This window comes from Tubulanus polymorphus, chromosome 2 (assembly GCF_964204645.1).
Source record: "Tubulanus polymorphus chromosome 2, tnTubPoly1.2, whole genome shotgun sequence".
NCBI lineage: Eukaryota > Metazoa > Nemertea > Palaeonemertea > Tubulaniformes > Tubulanidae > Tubulanus > Tubulanus polymorphus.
This window is the reverse complement of record NC_134026.1, coordinates 2510438-2527450: the sequence shown is the minus strand read 5'-3', so window position 1 is coordinate 2527450 and position 17013 is coordinate 2510438. Positions and strand designations below refer to the sequence as shown.

The 17013-nt window shown below is 36.2% G+C and overlaps 5 protein-coding genes across 9 annotated transcripts; 3 read left to right on the top strand and 2 right to left on the bottom strand.

The window, feature by feature from the left end:
• Positions 1-224: 224 nt before the first annotated feature.
• Positions 225-4438, top strand: LOC141900231 (putative histone deacetylase 1-B). Its single transcript, XM_074787026.1, has 13 exons — positions 225-298; positions 778-890; positions 991-1108; positions 1290-1364; positions 1441-1579; positions 1837-1978; positions 2070-2162; positions 2244-2493; positions 2579-2687; positions 2768-2826; positions 2918-2989; positions 3669-3912; positions 4001-4438. Exons 1-13 carry the CDS (start codon positions 247-249, stop codon positions 4101-4103), a joined length of 1569 nt encoding a protein of 522 aa, XP_074643127.1. The 5' UTR covers positions 225-246; the 3' UTR covers positions 4104-4438.
• LOC141900235 (regucalcin-like) lies at positions 4410-6122 on the bottom strand. Its single transcript, XM_074787035.1, has 6 exons — positions 6060-6122; positions 5577-5751; positions 5299-5481; positions 5008-5223; positions 4797-4934; positions 4410-4722 (listed from the first exon to the last, which is right to left on the bottom strand). The coding sequence occupies exons 2-6, from the start codon at positions 5743-5745 to the stop codon at positions 4514-4516; spliced, it is 915 nt and encodes a 304-aa protein (XP_074643136.1). The 5' UTR covers positions 5746-5751; positions 6060-6122; the 3' UTR covers positions 4410-4513.
• A 235-nt stretch (positions 6123-6357) lies between these two features.
• On the bottom strand, positions 6358-9158 carry LOC141900234 (regucalcin-like). 3 transcript variants are annotated; one of them, XM_074787034.1, is made up of 6 exons: positions 8947-9158; positions 8293-8484; positions 8013-8195; positions 7722-7937; positions 7503-7640; positions 6358-6958 (listed from the first exon to the last, which is right to left on the bottom strand). In XM_074787034.1, the coding sequence occupies exons 2-6, from the start codon at positions 8456-8458 to the stop codon at positions 6750-6752; spliced, it is 912 nt and encodes a 303-aa protein (XP_074643135.1). In that variant the 5' UTR covers positions 8459-8484; positions 8947-9158; the 3' UTR covers positions 6358-6749. The 3 variants fall into 3 exon arrangements, with proteins under 3 accessions (XP_074643135.1, XP_074643132.1, XP_074643133.1); XM_074787031.1 differs by having other exon boundaries at positions 8290-8484; positions 8947-9154; XM_074787032.1 differs by lacking the exon at positions 8947-9158 and adding an exon at positions 8813-8882 and having other exon boundaries at positions 8290-8484.
• Positions 9014-11344, top strand: LOC141900232 (regucalcin-like). Of its 2 annotated transcripts, XM_074787027.1 has the most exons (6): positions 9014-9077; positions 9739-9945; positions 10019-10201; positions 10293-10508; positions 10654-10800; positions 11011-11344. In XM_074787027.1, the coding sequence occupies exons 2-6, from the start codon at positions 9771-9773 to the stop codon at positions 11217-11219; spliced, it is 930 nt and encodes a 309-aa protein (XP_074643128.1). In that variant the 5' UTR covers positions 9014-9077; positions 9739-9770; the 3' UTR covers positions 11220-11344. The 2 variants fall into 2 exon arrangements, with proteins under 2 accessions (XP_074643128.1, XP_074643129.1); XM_074787028.1 differs by lacking the exon at positions 9014-9077 and having other exon boundaries at positions 9660-9945.
• A 44-nt stretch (positions 11345-11388) lies between these two features.
• LOC141900233 (regucalcin-like) lies at positions 11389-13870 on the top strand. Of its 2 annotated transcripts, XM_074787030.1 has the most exons (6): positions 11389-11422; positions 11812-12028; positions 12117-12299; positions 12391-12600; positions 13178-13324; positions 13487-13870. In XM_074787030.1, exons 2-6 carry the CDS (start codon positions 11854-11856, stop codon positions 13693-13695), a joined length of 924 nt encoding a protein of 307 aa, XP_074643131.1. In that variant the 5' UTR covers positions 11389-11422; positions 11812-11853; the 3' UTR covers positions 13696-13870. The 2 variants fall into 2 exon arrangements, with proteins under 2 accessions (XP_074643131.1, XP_074643130.1); XM_074787029.1 differs by lacking the exon at positions 11389-11422 and having other exon boundaries at positions 11750-12028; positions 13487-13869.
• The last annotated feature ends 3143 nt before the right edge of the window (positions 13871-17013 follow it).

The window sequence follows — 17013 nt, the reverse complement described above, 5'->3', positions numbered from 1 at the left end:
ATAAAAAATTCAATTTTCTTTTTATTTTCGGCTTTTTATTTGTTATTAGTTTCTTTTGAACTCTGATTACATTTCGCTATAGAAATCTATGAGTATGAGCGAAGTAAGCTTGAAGACTAACTGCACTACATTGTCTTCGTGTATTTTGAATAGTGGTCACGGATTTCTATTAGTCCCGACAGTCGCTGTACTGCAATCGTTGTACCGTACGGTGCCGCCACCTGTTCTTTGCCCAAATCAGAAAGGATGGCGACGCAGGCTCCTCACAGCAAGAAGAAAATCTGTTATTATTACGATGGTAAGCTCTACTTTTATCCAAATCTGATTTAGTAATGAAGATATCGTTCTAGGCTAGCGACTGGATACAAATTTGTCGAATTAAGCATTGTTTTTGAGTGAGAATTACGGTCCATCGGAAGGTGAATCCGAGAATCCTTCGGATGCGCGATATTTTGTGAACTTTTTCTATTCTATTCCTTCTGATTTGCTTGTAAAAATAAACTTTTATTTTTTTCATGTGCAACGTCGTGGTTTTATCAATAACAGGCCACCGTAGAATATAGCTGTGCATTCGCATACGAATCCTGATTGTATGGTAGCCCATTTAGTTGAACACTTTTATGTACCAGAAGTTAGAAATCTTATTGTTCTCTTAAAATTTTATACACTTCTTTATAACATGTTTTTTTAATTAGGTTGTCGGTATTTATGTAATATAGGGCCTTATCTAAATCCAGAAAATCTTATTCAAATATTTTTATTTTGCTCTAATCTAAGGTGACATCGGAAATTACTATTATGGACAAGGCCATCCGATGAAACCACACAGAATACGCATGACTCATAATCTTCTCTTGAATTATGGACTTTACAGAAAGATGGAAATTTACGTAAGTTTCTCAGAAATCTGCTCTGATTTTGCGCTGCTGTTAAAAGAACAATCTGAATTTTTTTTTGTCCGTTATGTGATAATTTTTCTCTCATTTTTAGCGCCCACACAAGGCGACTCAAGAAGAGATGACTAAGTTTCATAGCGATGATTATATTAAATTTCTACGCAGCATCAGACCAGATAACATGTCCGAATACAATAAACAAATGCAACGCTGTGAGTTTGAATTTCATTCATCTACCAGTATTTGTCTCTATCTGATTTGAGAGCAATATTCTCATTAGGAGTGCTTTGTCTGTCTATACAATACATAGTCAATATGTTTTTAGAAAGATAAATTTGCTATTTATTATTAAGCTACTGATTAATGATAGCTGTATTTTCTTTACTTCATCAGTTAATGTTGGAGAAGATTGTCCAGTGTTTGATGGAATGTATGAATTTTGTCAGCTATCTACTGGAGGATCAGTTGGTACGTAATCAGGTTGTGTTATCGTAAATGATGATTTGCTCATTCGAGATATTAATTAGATTAATTCCGATTAAAGCTGGTGCCGTGAAACTGAATAAACAAGCTGCAGATATCGCCGTAAATTGGGGCGGTGGTCTTCATCATGCTAAGAAATCAGAGGCGTCTGGATTCTGCTATGTCAATGACATCGTTCTCGCGATTCTGGAATTACTGAAGTAAGTTAGAAATCGGTTTCCCAGCTTCATCAGCTGCTTTCTATTTATTAAGTTTGTTGAACATTTTGAAAGATTTTCAAAAATGTTGTATTTAATGATTAAATTTTATGTGATAAATCTTCTAATGAGACAGTTCAGACAAAATATGTTATGGCTGACAAGATGAAATGCATTGAAGGCAAAGCTGGGGGCAGTAAAAAGTGACACTAAACGTCTCGACAGACTGACTGATCTTGCTTCTCGCATGTTTTTTCTAGATATCATCAGAGAGTATTGTATATAGATATTGATATTCATCACGGTGATGGTGTTGAAGAAGCGTTTTACACGACCGATCGCGTTATGACCGTTTCTTTTCATAAGTACGGAGAGTATTTCCCGGGAACAGGAGATCTCAAGGTAACTGTACTTCACGATTCGTCGTCGTTTGAAGAATAAGCTCGTCTCATGATTGCTGGGAAAAAATTCTTAATTTGTTTGATATTTTTAGGATATAGGCGCTGGAAAAGGGAAATATTATGCCGTGAATTTCCCACTTCGAGATGGAATCGACGACGACTCCTATGAATCTATATTTGCACCGGTAAGCTTTAAATATTGGAAACTAACCAGCTAAGGTTCCCTTGAGAATTCAGCGGTGAATATTTGAACATTTGTTTTGTAGGTAATGACCAAAGTAATGGAGACATATCAGCCTAGCGCAGTAGTCTTACAATGTGGAGCTGATTCTCTATCTGGAGATCGACTCGGTTGTTTCAATCTGACTCTGAAAGGTCATGGCAAATGTTTGGAATTCGTGAAGAAATACAACCTGCCATTATTGTTACTAGGTGGTGGAGGTTATACCATACGTAACGTTGCTAGATGTTGGACGTACGAAACATCATTAGCTCTAGGAGTTGAAATCGCTAATGGTAAGTGACTGGCATTATTAAGTTCAACCAAAAAAAGGAAACTATTTAGATTGACTAAAAAGAATTTTATCTTTATCCATTTCAGAACTGCCTTACAATGATTATTTCGAGTACTATGGTCCCGATTTTAAACTTCATATCAGTCCATCAAATATGGCTAATCAGAACACACCAGAGTATCTGGATAAGATCAAGTGAGTAATGATGAAAAATATGACCACCAATTCAGGTTGGGTGAGTGAAAAGTAAGTGAAATTGTGGTATTTATTTACAGAACAAGATTGTTTGAAAATCTGCGAATGCTTCCTCATGCACCAGGAGTTCAAATGACTGGTAAATAGATTATGTTTTAATTTCATGCTGTATTGAATCGATTGTTATTTCTTTGAAGATTGGTTAGAGTTCGATTTTATATTTGTTATAGCTATACCAGAAGATGGAATCAATGATGAAAGTGAAGAGGAAGACAAAGAGAATCCAGATGAACGCATTTCTAGTAAGTTTTCAATTACCTTATGCCCTATCATAATTTACTATAAGCAGGCTCCCTTCAACTCCTTGATTCCTTAAAAACTTCCATCTGCATGGAAAATACTTTAGAAAGGTGCTTGAAACTCCTTCGATTTGAGCAAAATGTAAGAAACTCCTTTAAAAATCGAAATACCGATAGGCAAAATATATTTTAGAAGTTTCACATTATACAATGCCTAAACTGGGACCTGGATTTTGTTTTTACCCTATTACGGTATGCGGATACCGAATTAGTTAACCGCAGCATTAATGGTTTACTGAGATTAACAGTACCGATTTGGGAGGAGTCTACAGTAATTGGGATGTATAAGTGATGCAGTGGTTTCCTTGAAATATGAAATTTTCTCTGGATATCCAAGAATGACTGATCCTGAAGGGACCCTGTATAAGGAGATTGTTAGAAAAGGATGAAAATTTGTTCATAAAACCACAGCATTAACGGTTTACCGAGATAAGCATTACCGATTTGTGAAGAAGTGATGTAGATACTTCCTTGAAATATGAAGTTTTCTTCTTTAAAATTCCTTGAAAGCTTCAGTTATCCAAAAATGACCGATCTGAAGGGACCCTGTATAAGGAGATTGTTAGAAAGTTATTATTTAGAGCAATTATATGAACGTCGCATTGGTTCACTTCACTTTCAGTTCGTGCAAGTGACAAACGGATTACTGGAGACATGGAATTCTCTGACAGCGAAGACGATGAAACGAAGAAAGATCGACAGAGTTTCAAGAGAAAACGCGTCAAGACTGAAGAAAATGTTGATAAAAAAGAAGAACCAGCGGCGACAGCTGCAGTGCCGGAATCTTCAGGTGATGCTAACAAAGAAGCTCCCGTCAAAGAACCGAAACAAGAACCAGCAGAAAGTCCTAAAGAGGCAGAAAAAGTGTAAGTCAATGAAAAATTGCCTGATTAAAGCGAGCTGTTGATAATTTAGAATTCTGTCTTATCGAAATTTTTTAAATATTTCTAACAGCGAAAAAACCGCAGAAAAACCCCAGACTGAATCTCCTGCTGAAAAGACTGAAACACCAGCTCAGCCAACTGAAGAAACAACTGAGGAAAAGATGGAACACTAAGAATGAACAAAAATTATCTACACGATTATTTATTTATTTGATACAGAAAAGTACTGATCTGGATCCCATTTCAAAAGTTCTTCGGTTTCATAATGTTTCAAAACCAGACCTTTTCACGGAACACCATCCTGTATTACAAGCTATTCTGAAATCTGGGTTTCTAATAACAATATTGGAAAAAATGTGGATTAATTTGAAACAATATAGCACCAGATAATCATGTTTTATCATCACTGTTGTAAATAGATTATTTTGTATACATTAATGTGTTCATGATGTCTACGTATCTTACTGGAGTCTTGTTTTATAAAATATATATACTTATCATCGTATAATTTCAATGTTTATTTATTTTTTCTTTTTCCAGTCTGCAACATATCACAGGGTCACATTTACTGAACTAGTGTATTTTAACCAAGAAATTTAAAACTTTCGGATCCTTTAGCCCCCAGCCCGGTAACTTTAAAGAGTGATCCGGCTAGAGGGTCCATTGTTTGTAGTTGATTATCAGTGTAGCCGATTCTACACGAAGTTATGAATAGTTCATCCAGATTTGCGCCTCCAAAACAGCATGATGTTGGATTTTTCACGGGTACTGGTAATTCTTGTAAGATTTTACCTGAAAAGAATTTAGGAACATTTAAATTTATACCATTTTTTATACATATGTTAAGGATGGAAAACGCAACTTGCCTGTTTCTGGGTCAAATCTGGTGATTTTACTGCCAAAATAGCAAGCAACCCAAAGCTTTCCTTCGGTGTCGGAGCATAGTCCATCAGGTTCTCCATATTGCTCATCATCTGGATATTTTATGCAGACTCTTTGATTGGCTGAAAGGTTAAAGAAGTTAAACCTCGAGCCTGTAGGATGATTCCTATAATGATCGTGTTTGTGAATACTTACTGACTAAACCGGTGTTTTTATCGTAGTCGAATGCGTATACACATCTGTGCATACTATCCGCAAAATACATGACGGTATCATCAAGAGACCAAGCTAATCCGTTAGAGATACTAAACTTATCGGCATGTTTCTTTACTGTTCCATCTAAATCCATACTATACAATGAACCTAACCCTCCAACTGGTACTACAGTACCAGTTTCAACACACATTGTCCCTGAAGTGATCAACGGTTTGAGAAATTAATTTCATCCTTCATGATTTAGTATTTGGTAATATTGTAACTGCTCACCAGCCCACAGACGGCCGGATGTATCACATTTTCCATCATTCCATCGAGTGTACATTCCCTCTTCAACTTCAGCCAGTATTGTTTGTTCGGACGGATTTTCCCAGTCGAAGTGAATCAAGCTTTGTTTTTTTCCAGCGATGAATCCTCCGCTTTTTCTTGGAATCAAGAATGTTAAATGGCGATCTAAAGATTGACAAATTGTATAGAGTTCCACCTTTGGTAATACTGTGTATTTGAAATTACAATTCATTAGGCAATGGCAACACTGGTGTACGCACCACTAACAGAGATGACCTCATTTTCATTAGTCAATGAATTCCAGCAATGAGCGTCTCCGGCTACTAAGTCTACATAGTATAATCTTTTAGTTGCTGCGTCCCAATGTGGGCCCTCTCCAATTGTAGTCGCCACATTTTTCGCTATTACTTCAACTTTTGCCGTTGTCATTTTCAGCTGAAAGATATTATGTGAGACCGACTTAAAGCTTTTCTCAGTATCTCTCACTGGAGGATTGTGTAACTATGTCAAGTAGCAAATGTGAGACGCGCCGGGTTCCATCTAAAGCCCGAATAATTGCACTTTACCATATAGTGCTGCCATCTACTATAAAATAACACGATATTCTTTGAAGATTAAAGCGTATTTATGACTCGTATTAATCATTTAGCTGCATTAAATGAATCAATAGTTATAAGACAAGAGATGCCGTCGACCAATAAAGCCTGTGTTAAGCGGGAAGGAGAATCAAAAGGTGGTCAAACCTTCAGTTTTTTGAGCTACTCTCTCTCTGAAAGGAGTGTGTAACTTCCGTATCACATGCACCGGCTAACACGGAATATGGAGGCAAATTCAAAAGAATCTCGACGTGTAGACATTTCGTTGCTGTTCCTGTAAACGTTGAGAAAATAAAATATCGACATTCATGAAGTCACATTCAACCAACCTTGGTGGGAAAATAGAATGTTGTCGTCAGGCAAAGAACAAAAAAGTATGGAAAATCTATGCCAAAATACTCTGAACCAGAAAGAGAGGATAACAAACTAACTAACAGAGTAAGTTAAATGTGATTTATTAAAAACATTTATCATGCAGTTTTTTATGATAATTATTAGTACAAATGTTGACATACATATAAGCCAGTGAGAGGATGAATACGATGACACTTTTAGACTACTTTGAATTATTTAGGCGGTCCAGTTTCAAGGTCGATCTCTGAAATTAAATCTGAATCAATGGAAAAATTTAATTAATTTCACCGAATAGGCTAAATCCTTTTCGTTAAACTGGATTCTGGGCAATATTGCATTGCATTATTATGTCTGATTCATCCAGTGGCAGTACAAATAAATGATCAGGCTTTTATGATAATTGATTTCAATTACTTAGATATAAGCTTAGGTAATGTAAATAACGTAGGCCCTCATTTCAAATAAATACTGATACAACAAGAGTTATCCATGAAATTTGATATTTTCTGGTCCTTTAAATCCGAGTCCGGTTACTTTGAATACGGAACCAGCTAATGGGTCTTTCGTTCGTAGTTCTTCATCGGTATATCCAGTTCTGGATGATGTGATAAAAAGTTCATCTTGATTTTCCCCTCCGAAACAGCAAGATGTTGGATTTTTCACGGGAACTTGTAATTCTTGTATAATCTTGCCTGAAATCATCGAACTCTTTTAATTCACTTTTTTATCTTAAGTAGCCTACAGTGGAACCTCATTAGAACCTCGACCTCGGATAAATTGATTTATCAGTTATTGCAAACCTAAAATTTCATCCCAAAGGAAAATTTTAATGATTTGATACTGGATATCATAGGCGTCCCCAGGAATTTTCATAGGGGGTTCGAATTAGCATCAATCCAGCATCCAAGCACAATGTCTAGTGTTTGGTGGGCCTCCCCCAAAAAACTTTTTGAAAATTGGAGGCTTTAGAGACGTTTTCCAGGCTCTAAATGAATTATTTAGAGGTATAAGACTAGTCAAATTGTCAAGAAAAATCTTGAACATTGATTACATAGTAACTTAAGAAGTTAGCTATCTCGAAAAGGGGGTGCGTCCGCTACCCCGCACCCCCCTTGGGGACGCCTATGGATATAACATACTATTGGTTATAACCAACAGATTTTCTGTTCCCTTGAAGTTCGTTGTAACGAGGTTCCACTGTTTACCGGTAGCCAATGTATAGGCCTATAGACTTACCAGTTTCCGGGTCAAATCTGACAATTCTATCGCCATCATAGCAAGCTACCCAAAGTTTTCCTTCCGTATCGGAACACATCCCGTCAGGAACTCCATACAGCTTGTCATCCGGGTACTTTACACTTACTCTTTGATTTGCTGAAAAAAATATTTTCGCACATCATTGGAATCAGAAAATTTGGCAATAAAATCTGTGCTGCTATAATAATGAATACTTACTGACTAAACCTGTGTTTTTATCATAGTCGAATGCGTATACACATCTGTGCATACTATCCGCAAAATACATGACGGTATCATCAAGAGACCAAGCTAATCCGTTAGAGATACTAAACTTATCGGCATGTTTCTTTACTGTTCCATCTAAATCCATACTATACAATGAACCTAACCCTCCAACTGGTACTACAGTACCAATTTCAACACACATTGTCCCTGAAATGATCAACGGTTTGAGAAATTAATTTCATCCTTCATGATTTAGTATTTGGTAATATTGTAACTGCTCACCAGCCCACAGACGGCCGGATGTATCACATTTTCCATCATTCCATCGAGTGTTCATTCCCTCTTCAACTTCAGCCAGTATTGTTTGTTCGGACGGATTTTCCCAGTCGAAGTGAATCAAGCTTTGTTTTTTTCCAGCGATGAATCCTCCGCTTTTTCTTGGAATCAAAAATGTTAAGTGGCGATCTACGGATAGAGAAACTTGAGCAATGTCACTAGAGCCACAGTCAGTATTGTGCGGAACTGCATTTTCAAGGGTGACAATGGTTGTTGTACTCACCACTAACAGAGATGACCTCATTTTCGTTAGTTAATGAATTCCAACGATGAGCATCTCCAGCTACGAGGTCTATATGGTAGAGTGTTTTACTTTCATTGTCCCAATATGGACCTTCCCCTGTTCCAGTGGCTGCATTCCTCACGATAACATCGATTTTTGGTGATGCCATTATCTTCACTGCAATGTTTGAGGTCCCTACAAGATAACAAAATATGGTAAAAGTGCAGATCCGCACCTCTCGTGATTGACGCAATCTGCTGAATGACAGAATCCAGGCTAAATCTTTCTACTCTCTCTAGTGAAGATATCTTTAAGTTAACCAATGGCAATGTACTGAATTGCTGATGACATTGAAACAATGATATTTAATGTAGGCCTAATTGATTGAACCGTTTACGCGGAGAGGTGCGGATCTGCACTTATACCCCAAAATATTGGGCTTTGGGAATACAAGTGCTGTGTAGTATGAAGCCTAGCAGTTGTTCGCAAAACAACTACTGAAGTACATGGCTTCCTATAGTACCTTAGTTAGTATGAGATAGTCAGTCAGTGTACAAGAACATTCTAAAAACTACGCATAGCCATAATTCAACTATGAACAGAATACACAATTCTAAATTAGGTTATTCGATATAGATTGTGGTAAAGAGAACTAACCTGCCAAATAACTGTCTATTGTGTGATAATCATGTTTTTTTGCACAGGCTATAAATACAGCCAAGCACTGACAAAAGTCAAGTCAATCCAACCTTTTTTATTGATCATTTAGTCTGGTATCGACTGTGAATGTGAGTATTTTGTGATACTTCCAAATGTTACAGTGTTACACTGAATCGAATCAAGGGTACTCAACATTTAACATAACCTCATTAAATTAAAGTATTGCACCCATGACTAGGTCTGTCGCATTAACATGGATTTTACAATGTTAGATATAGATGTAATCTAACTTTCTATGACTTGGCTAGGCGTTATAGTAGATACTATATTAGTAGTGGGTTGTGCTGAGATTAGGCTTCATCACATGACGGTAGAAAATGATCTCAGCAGGAAAACAACTAACGATAACTATAGTATATATTGATATTGGGCCGCTAGCGTAAACCTGTTTGTTGTGACATCAGATACGAAGGACCTTTCGTATATGACTTGCAGTTTAACTCATATGGACACAGCTGATCCTGCATATTATTATTAAGCCTCTTAAAATACGTCATATTCATAATCGCGTGCAGCAGTAAATTATACAACGATAAGAGACCTATTTATCGTAAAAAGATTATTCGTAAAATCATTTGAATGATTACTCCAAGGGTTATTGTTACTGGATCCTTACTTTAATACTGTTGTTATCAAAGGGAAAAGGCTATGACCTACTTTATACTGCTTTGATATGATTTTACATTGTATGCATATACAGTCAGATATCTGTCTTCTGGTTTGTTGTAGTTTAACTGCGTGAACTGCTGCTGCAAAAGACCATGTCGGAAGCAAAAGTTACTTGTGTTCTGAAGAATGTATGTCCTGGTACTGGTGAAGGACCTCATTGGGATGAATCAACTCAGACACTTTATTTTGTTAACATAAGGGCGGATGTCGGTGAAGTTTTTCGTTGGAATTATGGCTCGAATGTTGCTGAAGAGATAACTTTGGGCAGTAAGTATTTCGTCAAATATTAATTTTTGAGATTCTCAGTATGTGATTTTTAACCGATGAATTTCTTTTGTAGGTTCTTTTACCACATTTATTCTGCCGAGGAAGGAAGGAGGATTTGTGGCGAGTTTGGGTCAATCAGTGATTCAGTTTGATTGGAACAATCCTGATGATTATTCTGTGATAGCTTCAGTTGAAGAGGGTCGAGATACACGATTTAACGACGCTAAATGTGACTCCTCTGGTCGTATTTGGGCAGGTACATATCCCGGTATCCCTTCAACATCAACCCAATTTATATGAACTTGTCTGCAACATATCTATGACTTGTAATGCCTTCATTTCTTCAGGGACAATGGCTTTAGAGACAAGTCCTGCTGTTCTCGAAAAAGAACAAGGTTCTCTCTATTGCATTGATAAAGACAAGAAGGTTACACAGATTACCGATAAAGTCACAATTTCGAATGGTCTCGCGTGGAGTCTTGATGAAAAGATTCTTTATTTTGTCGAAAGTATTCCCTCCCGAGTTTATGCCTTTGATTATGATAAAGAAACAGGCGTAGCGAGTAAGTTGAAGACCCTTACTACAGTCAGTTGCGACTTTAGACACCAGTCTTCAGATTTAAAAAGATTCTTGGCTTTTTGCAACCCTCTGATTTGAATTCGAAATATGAGATTCCTGAGAAAAATGCGTACATTTTTTTGTTACAGGTAACAAACATTGCATAATAGAATTCGCGAATGTAGGTTCTGAGGACAGTATTGGAATCGCTGACGGAATGTGTATAGATAACGAGGGAATGTTATGGATTGCTTGTTACAGCGGAGGTCAAGTTGTTAGGTTTGATCCTAAATCAGGTAAAACCATGAACAGCGGCTGTTCCCTTTCGTTGTATTAGTTTTTGAATAGTGAGACTTGATGGACAGGTTTTATCATCCTGTGCATAGTTCAAAAAGTCCAAAAAAATATCTAATTTCCTAAAAATCCCAGCATGAAAAATTTCAAACCTTGTTTGGCAATCTGTTTAGATTGTTGTGATACAATATTTTTCTGTAATATATTTTTAGGCAAGCTTTTGCGTACTGTGAAAATACCGGCTAAGAGAACGACTTCATGCTGTTTCGGTGGTCCCAATTACGATGAACTTTTTGTTACCTCTTCTAGATTGGGATATACTGAGGAAGAATTTAATAAGTCAGATCCATTAGCTGGTTCTTTATTTAAAATAACTGGTCTCGGAGTGCATGGTTTTAAACCTAACGTATATGAAGGTTGATATTTTGTCTCTTACGGCGAATCAATAAACATGATGTATCAATGGTTTACAATTACAGTGAGAAGCTAAACTGTCAGAATATTGTTTTAATGCAAATTTATATAAATGTTGTACAAAAGTAATGCTTGTTGTTTATTTTTAAAGGTCTATGAATTTCTACTAATCTCAGTTAATGCTAGGTGAAGAGTGAAATAGCCGAATCGGTAGTGCTCCTCGTTGACGTGCTTACTGCGGATAGTGGCCATTAGTAGCGGGTGGCTCCCGCTTATGCTTACTGTGGCAAGTGTATGCGCGTTCATTTCAAGGTCGTAGTAATGGCTCGTATTTTTATTTATTTCTAACGTAAGATGTACAGTTTTTGATAGGAACCCGTAAATGGTCTGGTATGGAATTCAGACTGGTATTTTGATTACTTAATCTTGTATGACCTGTTTCTCGTAAGATAAGATGACATCTCTCCTACTTTTGTTTTCAAAGTAAAAAGTGCCTTAGGCCTAAATCATTAGAATGAACTACTTTTTTACCACTCTATCTATATGATTTTACATTATATGCCGCCGACATAAGAATCTATTAACTGATTTTGTTGAAGTCTATGGTTCATGTTTAACTGTGTAAACTGCTACAGAAGACCATGTCGGAAACAAAAATGACTTGCGTTCTTAAGAACATAGCTTCTGCAATTGGAGAAGGACCTCATTGGGATGAATTGACTCAGACACTTTATTTTGTTAACATATGGGCGGATGTCGATAGAATATTTCGGTGGAATTATCACTCAAATATCACTGAAAAAATTACTATTGGTAGTAAGTATTTTAATGAAATGACCAATTTATGAGATTGTCTTCTACTAGGAGGTGATTTTGCTCAATTTAACTTATGATTGACTTGTAGATTCTAATACCTCATTCATTCTGCCGAGGAAGGAAGGTGGATTTGTGGCGAGTTTGGGTCAATCAGTGATTCAGTTTGATTGGAACAATCCTGATGATTATTCTGTGATAGCTTCAGTTGAAGAAGGTCAAAATACAATATTCAACGACGCTAAATGTGACTCTTCTGGTCGTATCTGGGCAGGTACAAAATCCCTTTAAAAATCGAGCTAAATGATATTAGATTGTTTTTCACAAGATTTACGACTTCCGATTTCATCATTCATTTTCTTCAGGGACGTTTGGAAGAAATCCTACTGATTTTGAAGAAGAACAAGGTTCTCTCTATTGCATTGATAAAGACAAGAAGGTTACACAGTTTACCGATAAAGTCTCAATTTCGAATGGTCTCGCGTGGAGTCTTGATGATAAGATTCTTTATTTTATCGATAGTATTCCCTCCCGAGTTTATGCCTTTGATTATGATAAAGAAACAGGCGTAGCGAGTAAGTTGAAGACCCTTACTACACTCAGTTGCATCTTACAAAGTAACACATTCACTGCCAACTACCACTTACCTCCATAGTACTGATTCAGCCACCATTGCCACTACACATTATTGCTATTTTATTGCTGAACCTTCTAGTTTGATATTTGCACTGGCGATCGGAATGACATACAGTCAACCCCGATAAACCGCCCTTCCATTTACCCCCAGGCACCCCCGCCTACTGCCAGGTTTCTTCAATGTACATCTCTATACAAATACACAGTAAAACAACCCCGATATACTGCCATACTCTCTATACCGCCAAAATCGTTTTGCACCAATGTGGGCGGTATATTATTTTTCTTAGTTCTTTGCAAAATTCTCAATGGTAATCTCGTAGGTCAAATTTTGAATATGTAATAGCCCTATTGCCAACTGCAAGACATCTCATAGTTGTAACTGGGACAAATACGGTAGCAGCAAACGAGTTATCAACAGTCTTCAGATTTTAGTCCTTTTTCGGCTTTATGCAACTTGACAAATATGACATATTGAGCAAGAATTGTGTCGAACGTTACGCATTTTCGTTACAGGTAACAAACGTTGCATCATTGAATTTCCGAAAGAAGGTTCTGATGACTATATGGGTGCAGCTGACGGAATGTGTATCGATAACGAAGGAATGCTATGGATTGCTTGTTACTACGGAGGTCAAGTTGCTAGGTTTGATCCTAAATCAGGTAAAACTTTTATAAAATCTGTCGCATTCAGTAGTATCTGCACAACATGACTTGATTTCCGCTTGTATTGGAAATTGAAAATAATTTCATTATCTTGTCTACAATTAAACACCCAAAAAGTTGTTGTTCTAAGTATGTACCAGTAAACGTTATTATTTTTAGGCAAGCTTTTGCGTACTGTGAAAATACCGGCTAAGAGAACATCTTCATGCTGTTTCGGTGGTCCCAATTACGATGAACTTTTTGTTACCTCTTCTAGATTGGGATATACTGAGGAGGAATTTAAAAAGACAGATCCATTAGCTGGTTCTTTATTTAAAATTACTGGTCTGGGAGTGCATGGTTTTAAACCTAATATATATGAAGGTTGATATTTTGTCTCGTGAACCTGGTAGAATCAATGCATGATATGTTCTTTTAATCTACTGTTATTTTATATGGATATTCATACTATCCAGGATAGTTCTAGGCAATAATGAGTTCAATATAGTCAAGCTTATTGTAAAAAGCGAAGCCAAAATGAATCTTGTTGTATAACAAATTTATATGATAATAAAAGTGATATTTTTATTTGTACTCATACAATGTCTTTGTTATTTATTTCTATAGGTATTTTGTGCATTCGTTTTTCTATAAGGTGTAAGTGTAGGAAAGCTTGTTGCGGCAAGCGTAAAGCCATATCGGGAAGGCTCCATATGTGATGTTTACTGCGGTAAGTGGATACTCATTGCGGGAGGCTTCCAATTTTGCTTACTGTGGCAAGCGTAGGCGTGCATTCATTGCAAGGTCGTTGCGCATGGCGCGATCCACGCGAAGCGACACGTGTGTGTGTATGCTACGCTTGGATGGTTTTAACTCGTGTAAGTATGCTAAACGCGCGTGACGTGACAATCAGTTTCCAAGTCCCAATCTTTCACACCGGTATTCGCCTGGCCCACCTACAACTACGTCAACTCCGTCTCTCAATTTCTAAAGGCCCTACAACACGCTAAAAATGTTAGAAAAATTGAGAAAATAGAGGCTCAACTACTAAAGAGGACTATAGAAGAGGTCCCTAGTTTCTCAATTTTCATAGCCAACGATTTCGTATTTTTTTCCTGTTAAAAGAATTATTTGAAGAAAACAGTGAAAACATTCTCGGGAATGAATTGTTACAAAATGTATACTGGTATTTCTAGATATGAAAAAGGATCACCAATGTTAACCATCTGATATACAGACCAGTTGAAGCCTGCCCGTCTATACTTGAAATGTTTATTTAAACTTCACTCATTGAACAAAATATTTATTATTTATTTTAATTTGTTTGATTAGGCCTATTTGAAAAGTCAATGAACAATTTCGGAGTTATTGATTCCGCTTATGAATTCTTTATTTACAATGGTCAGTACAATCATTAAGCTATTATATTTATTTAGTCAGTGTATAAGATTGGATAAATATTTTGTTTTGCATTTGATAAGGATTTTATAGATTTAGATGATTACACATGCATTAGAGCATATGGTACCTCTTACAAGTATTACATCATAATCCAATATTCATTTGTTATTGCTGACAATCGATGGAATTTTTTTGTCAAATACTTGAATTATTTATGAAGGATGCTTCCACTTTGAATTATGCGGGTAATATATATTTCCATTATTTCTTGTTCTGATAAGTTGTTAGCATCATTTTCCTGTTCTATTGTTAAAACTTTTCTAATATATCACGCATGAATTATTTTTTATGGCTTAAAAAATTCTTTTAAGGCGATAATTTAATGAATTTGTCGACATATTCATAATTTCTATTCATTCAGGATTGTGTTCGAAAGAAAAAGCTGACTTAAGTCCGTATTTATACTCGACCAGTCTTTTAGGAAAGGTAAATGTGCCGCTCAATAGGATATTCATAGTACGACAGCTGTCAGGGGTCAACAATTTGGCTATGAAAAAAAATCACCTGGTGTTGAAATGTATAAATAGATTTTACAATAGGTTTTTTATAACGGGCGCGTAGATGATTGTAAAGCAGCGAACGAAGAATAGCTTGTTCTTTTTTCCAGATTTGGTCAGAAAATTATGTTTTTCTTCCAGTAAATCAATTAAGAAGTGGGAATGATATAGTACCGAGTTTAAAAGCTAAAATCGAAACAAAAACATTTTCCTGAAAAACTGTTTTCTGGATTAAAGATTCGTAAAATAGTGCATTATTAAATCTATTATTATTCTACAAGTTTTTCGCGCGCAGCTAAAACGTATATTCACATATTTACGCAAATACTTGTCGAAAGTAGAAGACCGCTTTGTTATACTTGGTAGTTATTGACTGCCTTTACTCTACAGCTCTAATTAGAAAACAAATAAACTAAAGTACGATTTGACACATTTTGTGCACGTATTATGTATATACCCACCACCTGCACTTGAGCAATCGTTTATTCATTTCAATGAAAATAACCCAATAATTTTTCGTTGTCTGTAACTATCAGTCCTATATAGGGGTGGATCCAGGGTGCAGGAGGTGTGCAACCCCTAAGAATGTTAAGTTGCCCTTAGATATCACGGGAATATGAAAAGTATTAAACTGATACCTAAAAAGGTTTGAATTCATAAGCTTGTTCTCTACTAAAAATGAGTTAATGTTTTCGGATAAGCTTTCTTTCGGCGTGCCCTTTTGATTATATGATGTGCCCTATATTGGGGGTGCAACCCTCCCTCAGACCTTAGTTTTGGGCCCGTTTCATTTTGTGCTCAGATTTACATGTCATAAATGTCAATAATTTGTTGATAAAAAGTAGTTTTTAATCTCATTATGAGATTATATGGAAACCGAGACGTTAATTGTTGCGGTGATAATGAATAATAAGTGTGAAAATTAGATAGAATCAGTTGCTGTAATTACGATAAAAACGGTCAATAAAATGTCAACAACAGCATTTAAACATCTATCAACCCAATCAGCATTCGGCAATTAACACATTTATGATAATTATCAGGGGTCAAAATGATATTTCAACAGAAAATGTTCAGAGCCCAGGCAATCATTTCATCGTCTGAAATATGTAATGTTTATTTGGAGTAAGTTTGTGCCAGTTTGAGCCAGTTTGAGCTAATATTGTGAGTTGGTGAGTAGCGATAGAAAATTGATTTTTTGGACAGTTTTGAACAGAGTTTTAATTCATTAACTGTAGATAGTTTGCAGTCAAGAATGGTTTCCGATGTTTATGATATTCAATAATGAAATATGTTTAGATTGTTAATGATTTGAGGATCATATATTTGTTCGAATGTCATTCAATAGGTCCCTTTATCACTGGACATCCCTCTCCAGATAACACAGTATATGTACGTGTATTTGCACTTATTTGAACTTGTTCAAAATGTCAAAGTTGCTCTCTCCGCTATTCGCGCGAACTTTTATTTTTCATCGTTAGTCGAGTTGAGTGCGTGTAAAGTTACCATTGACCATAAAAATATAAAAATAACATCAAAGACGTTTTTTATGAGAGGAAAGAATCAATTGAACGTGAAATAACAAGGCCATCTCAATAGTTCATCTGATAATATCTGACATTTCCTTTTCATCTTTACTTTGTTTCTAAAATTGTTAATCAAATTTTGCGGGTTAATCTTTTCAAGAAACCCATGCATTTCAACGGCAGATCTAGGAAGGGAGTGGACCTGAAAAAAAGAATGGGTACT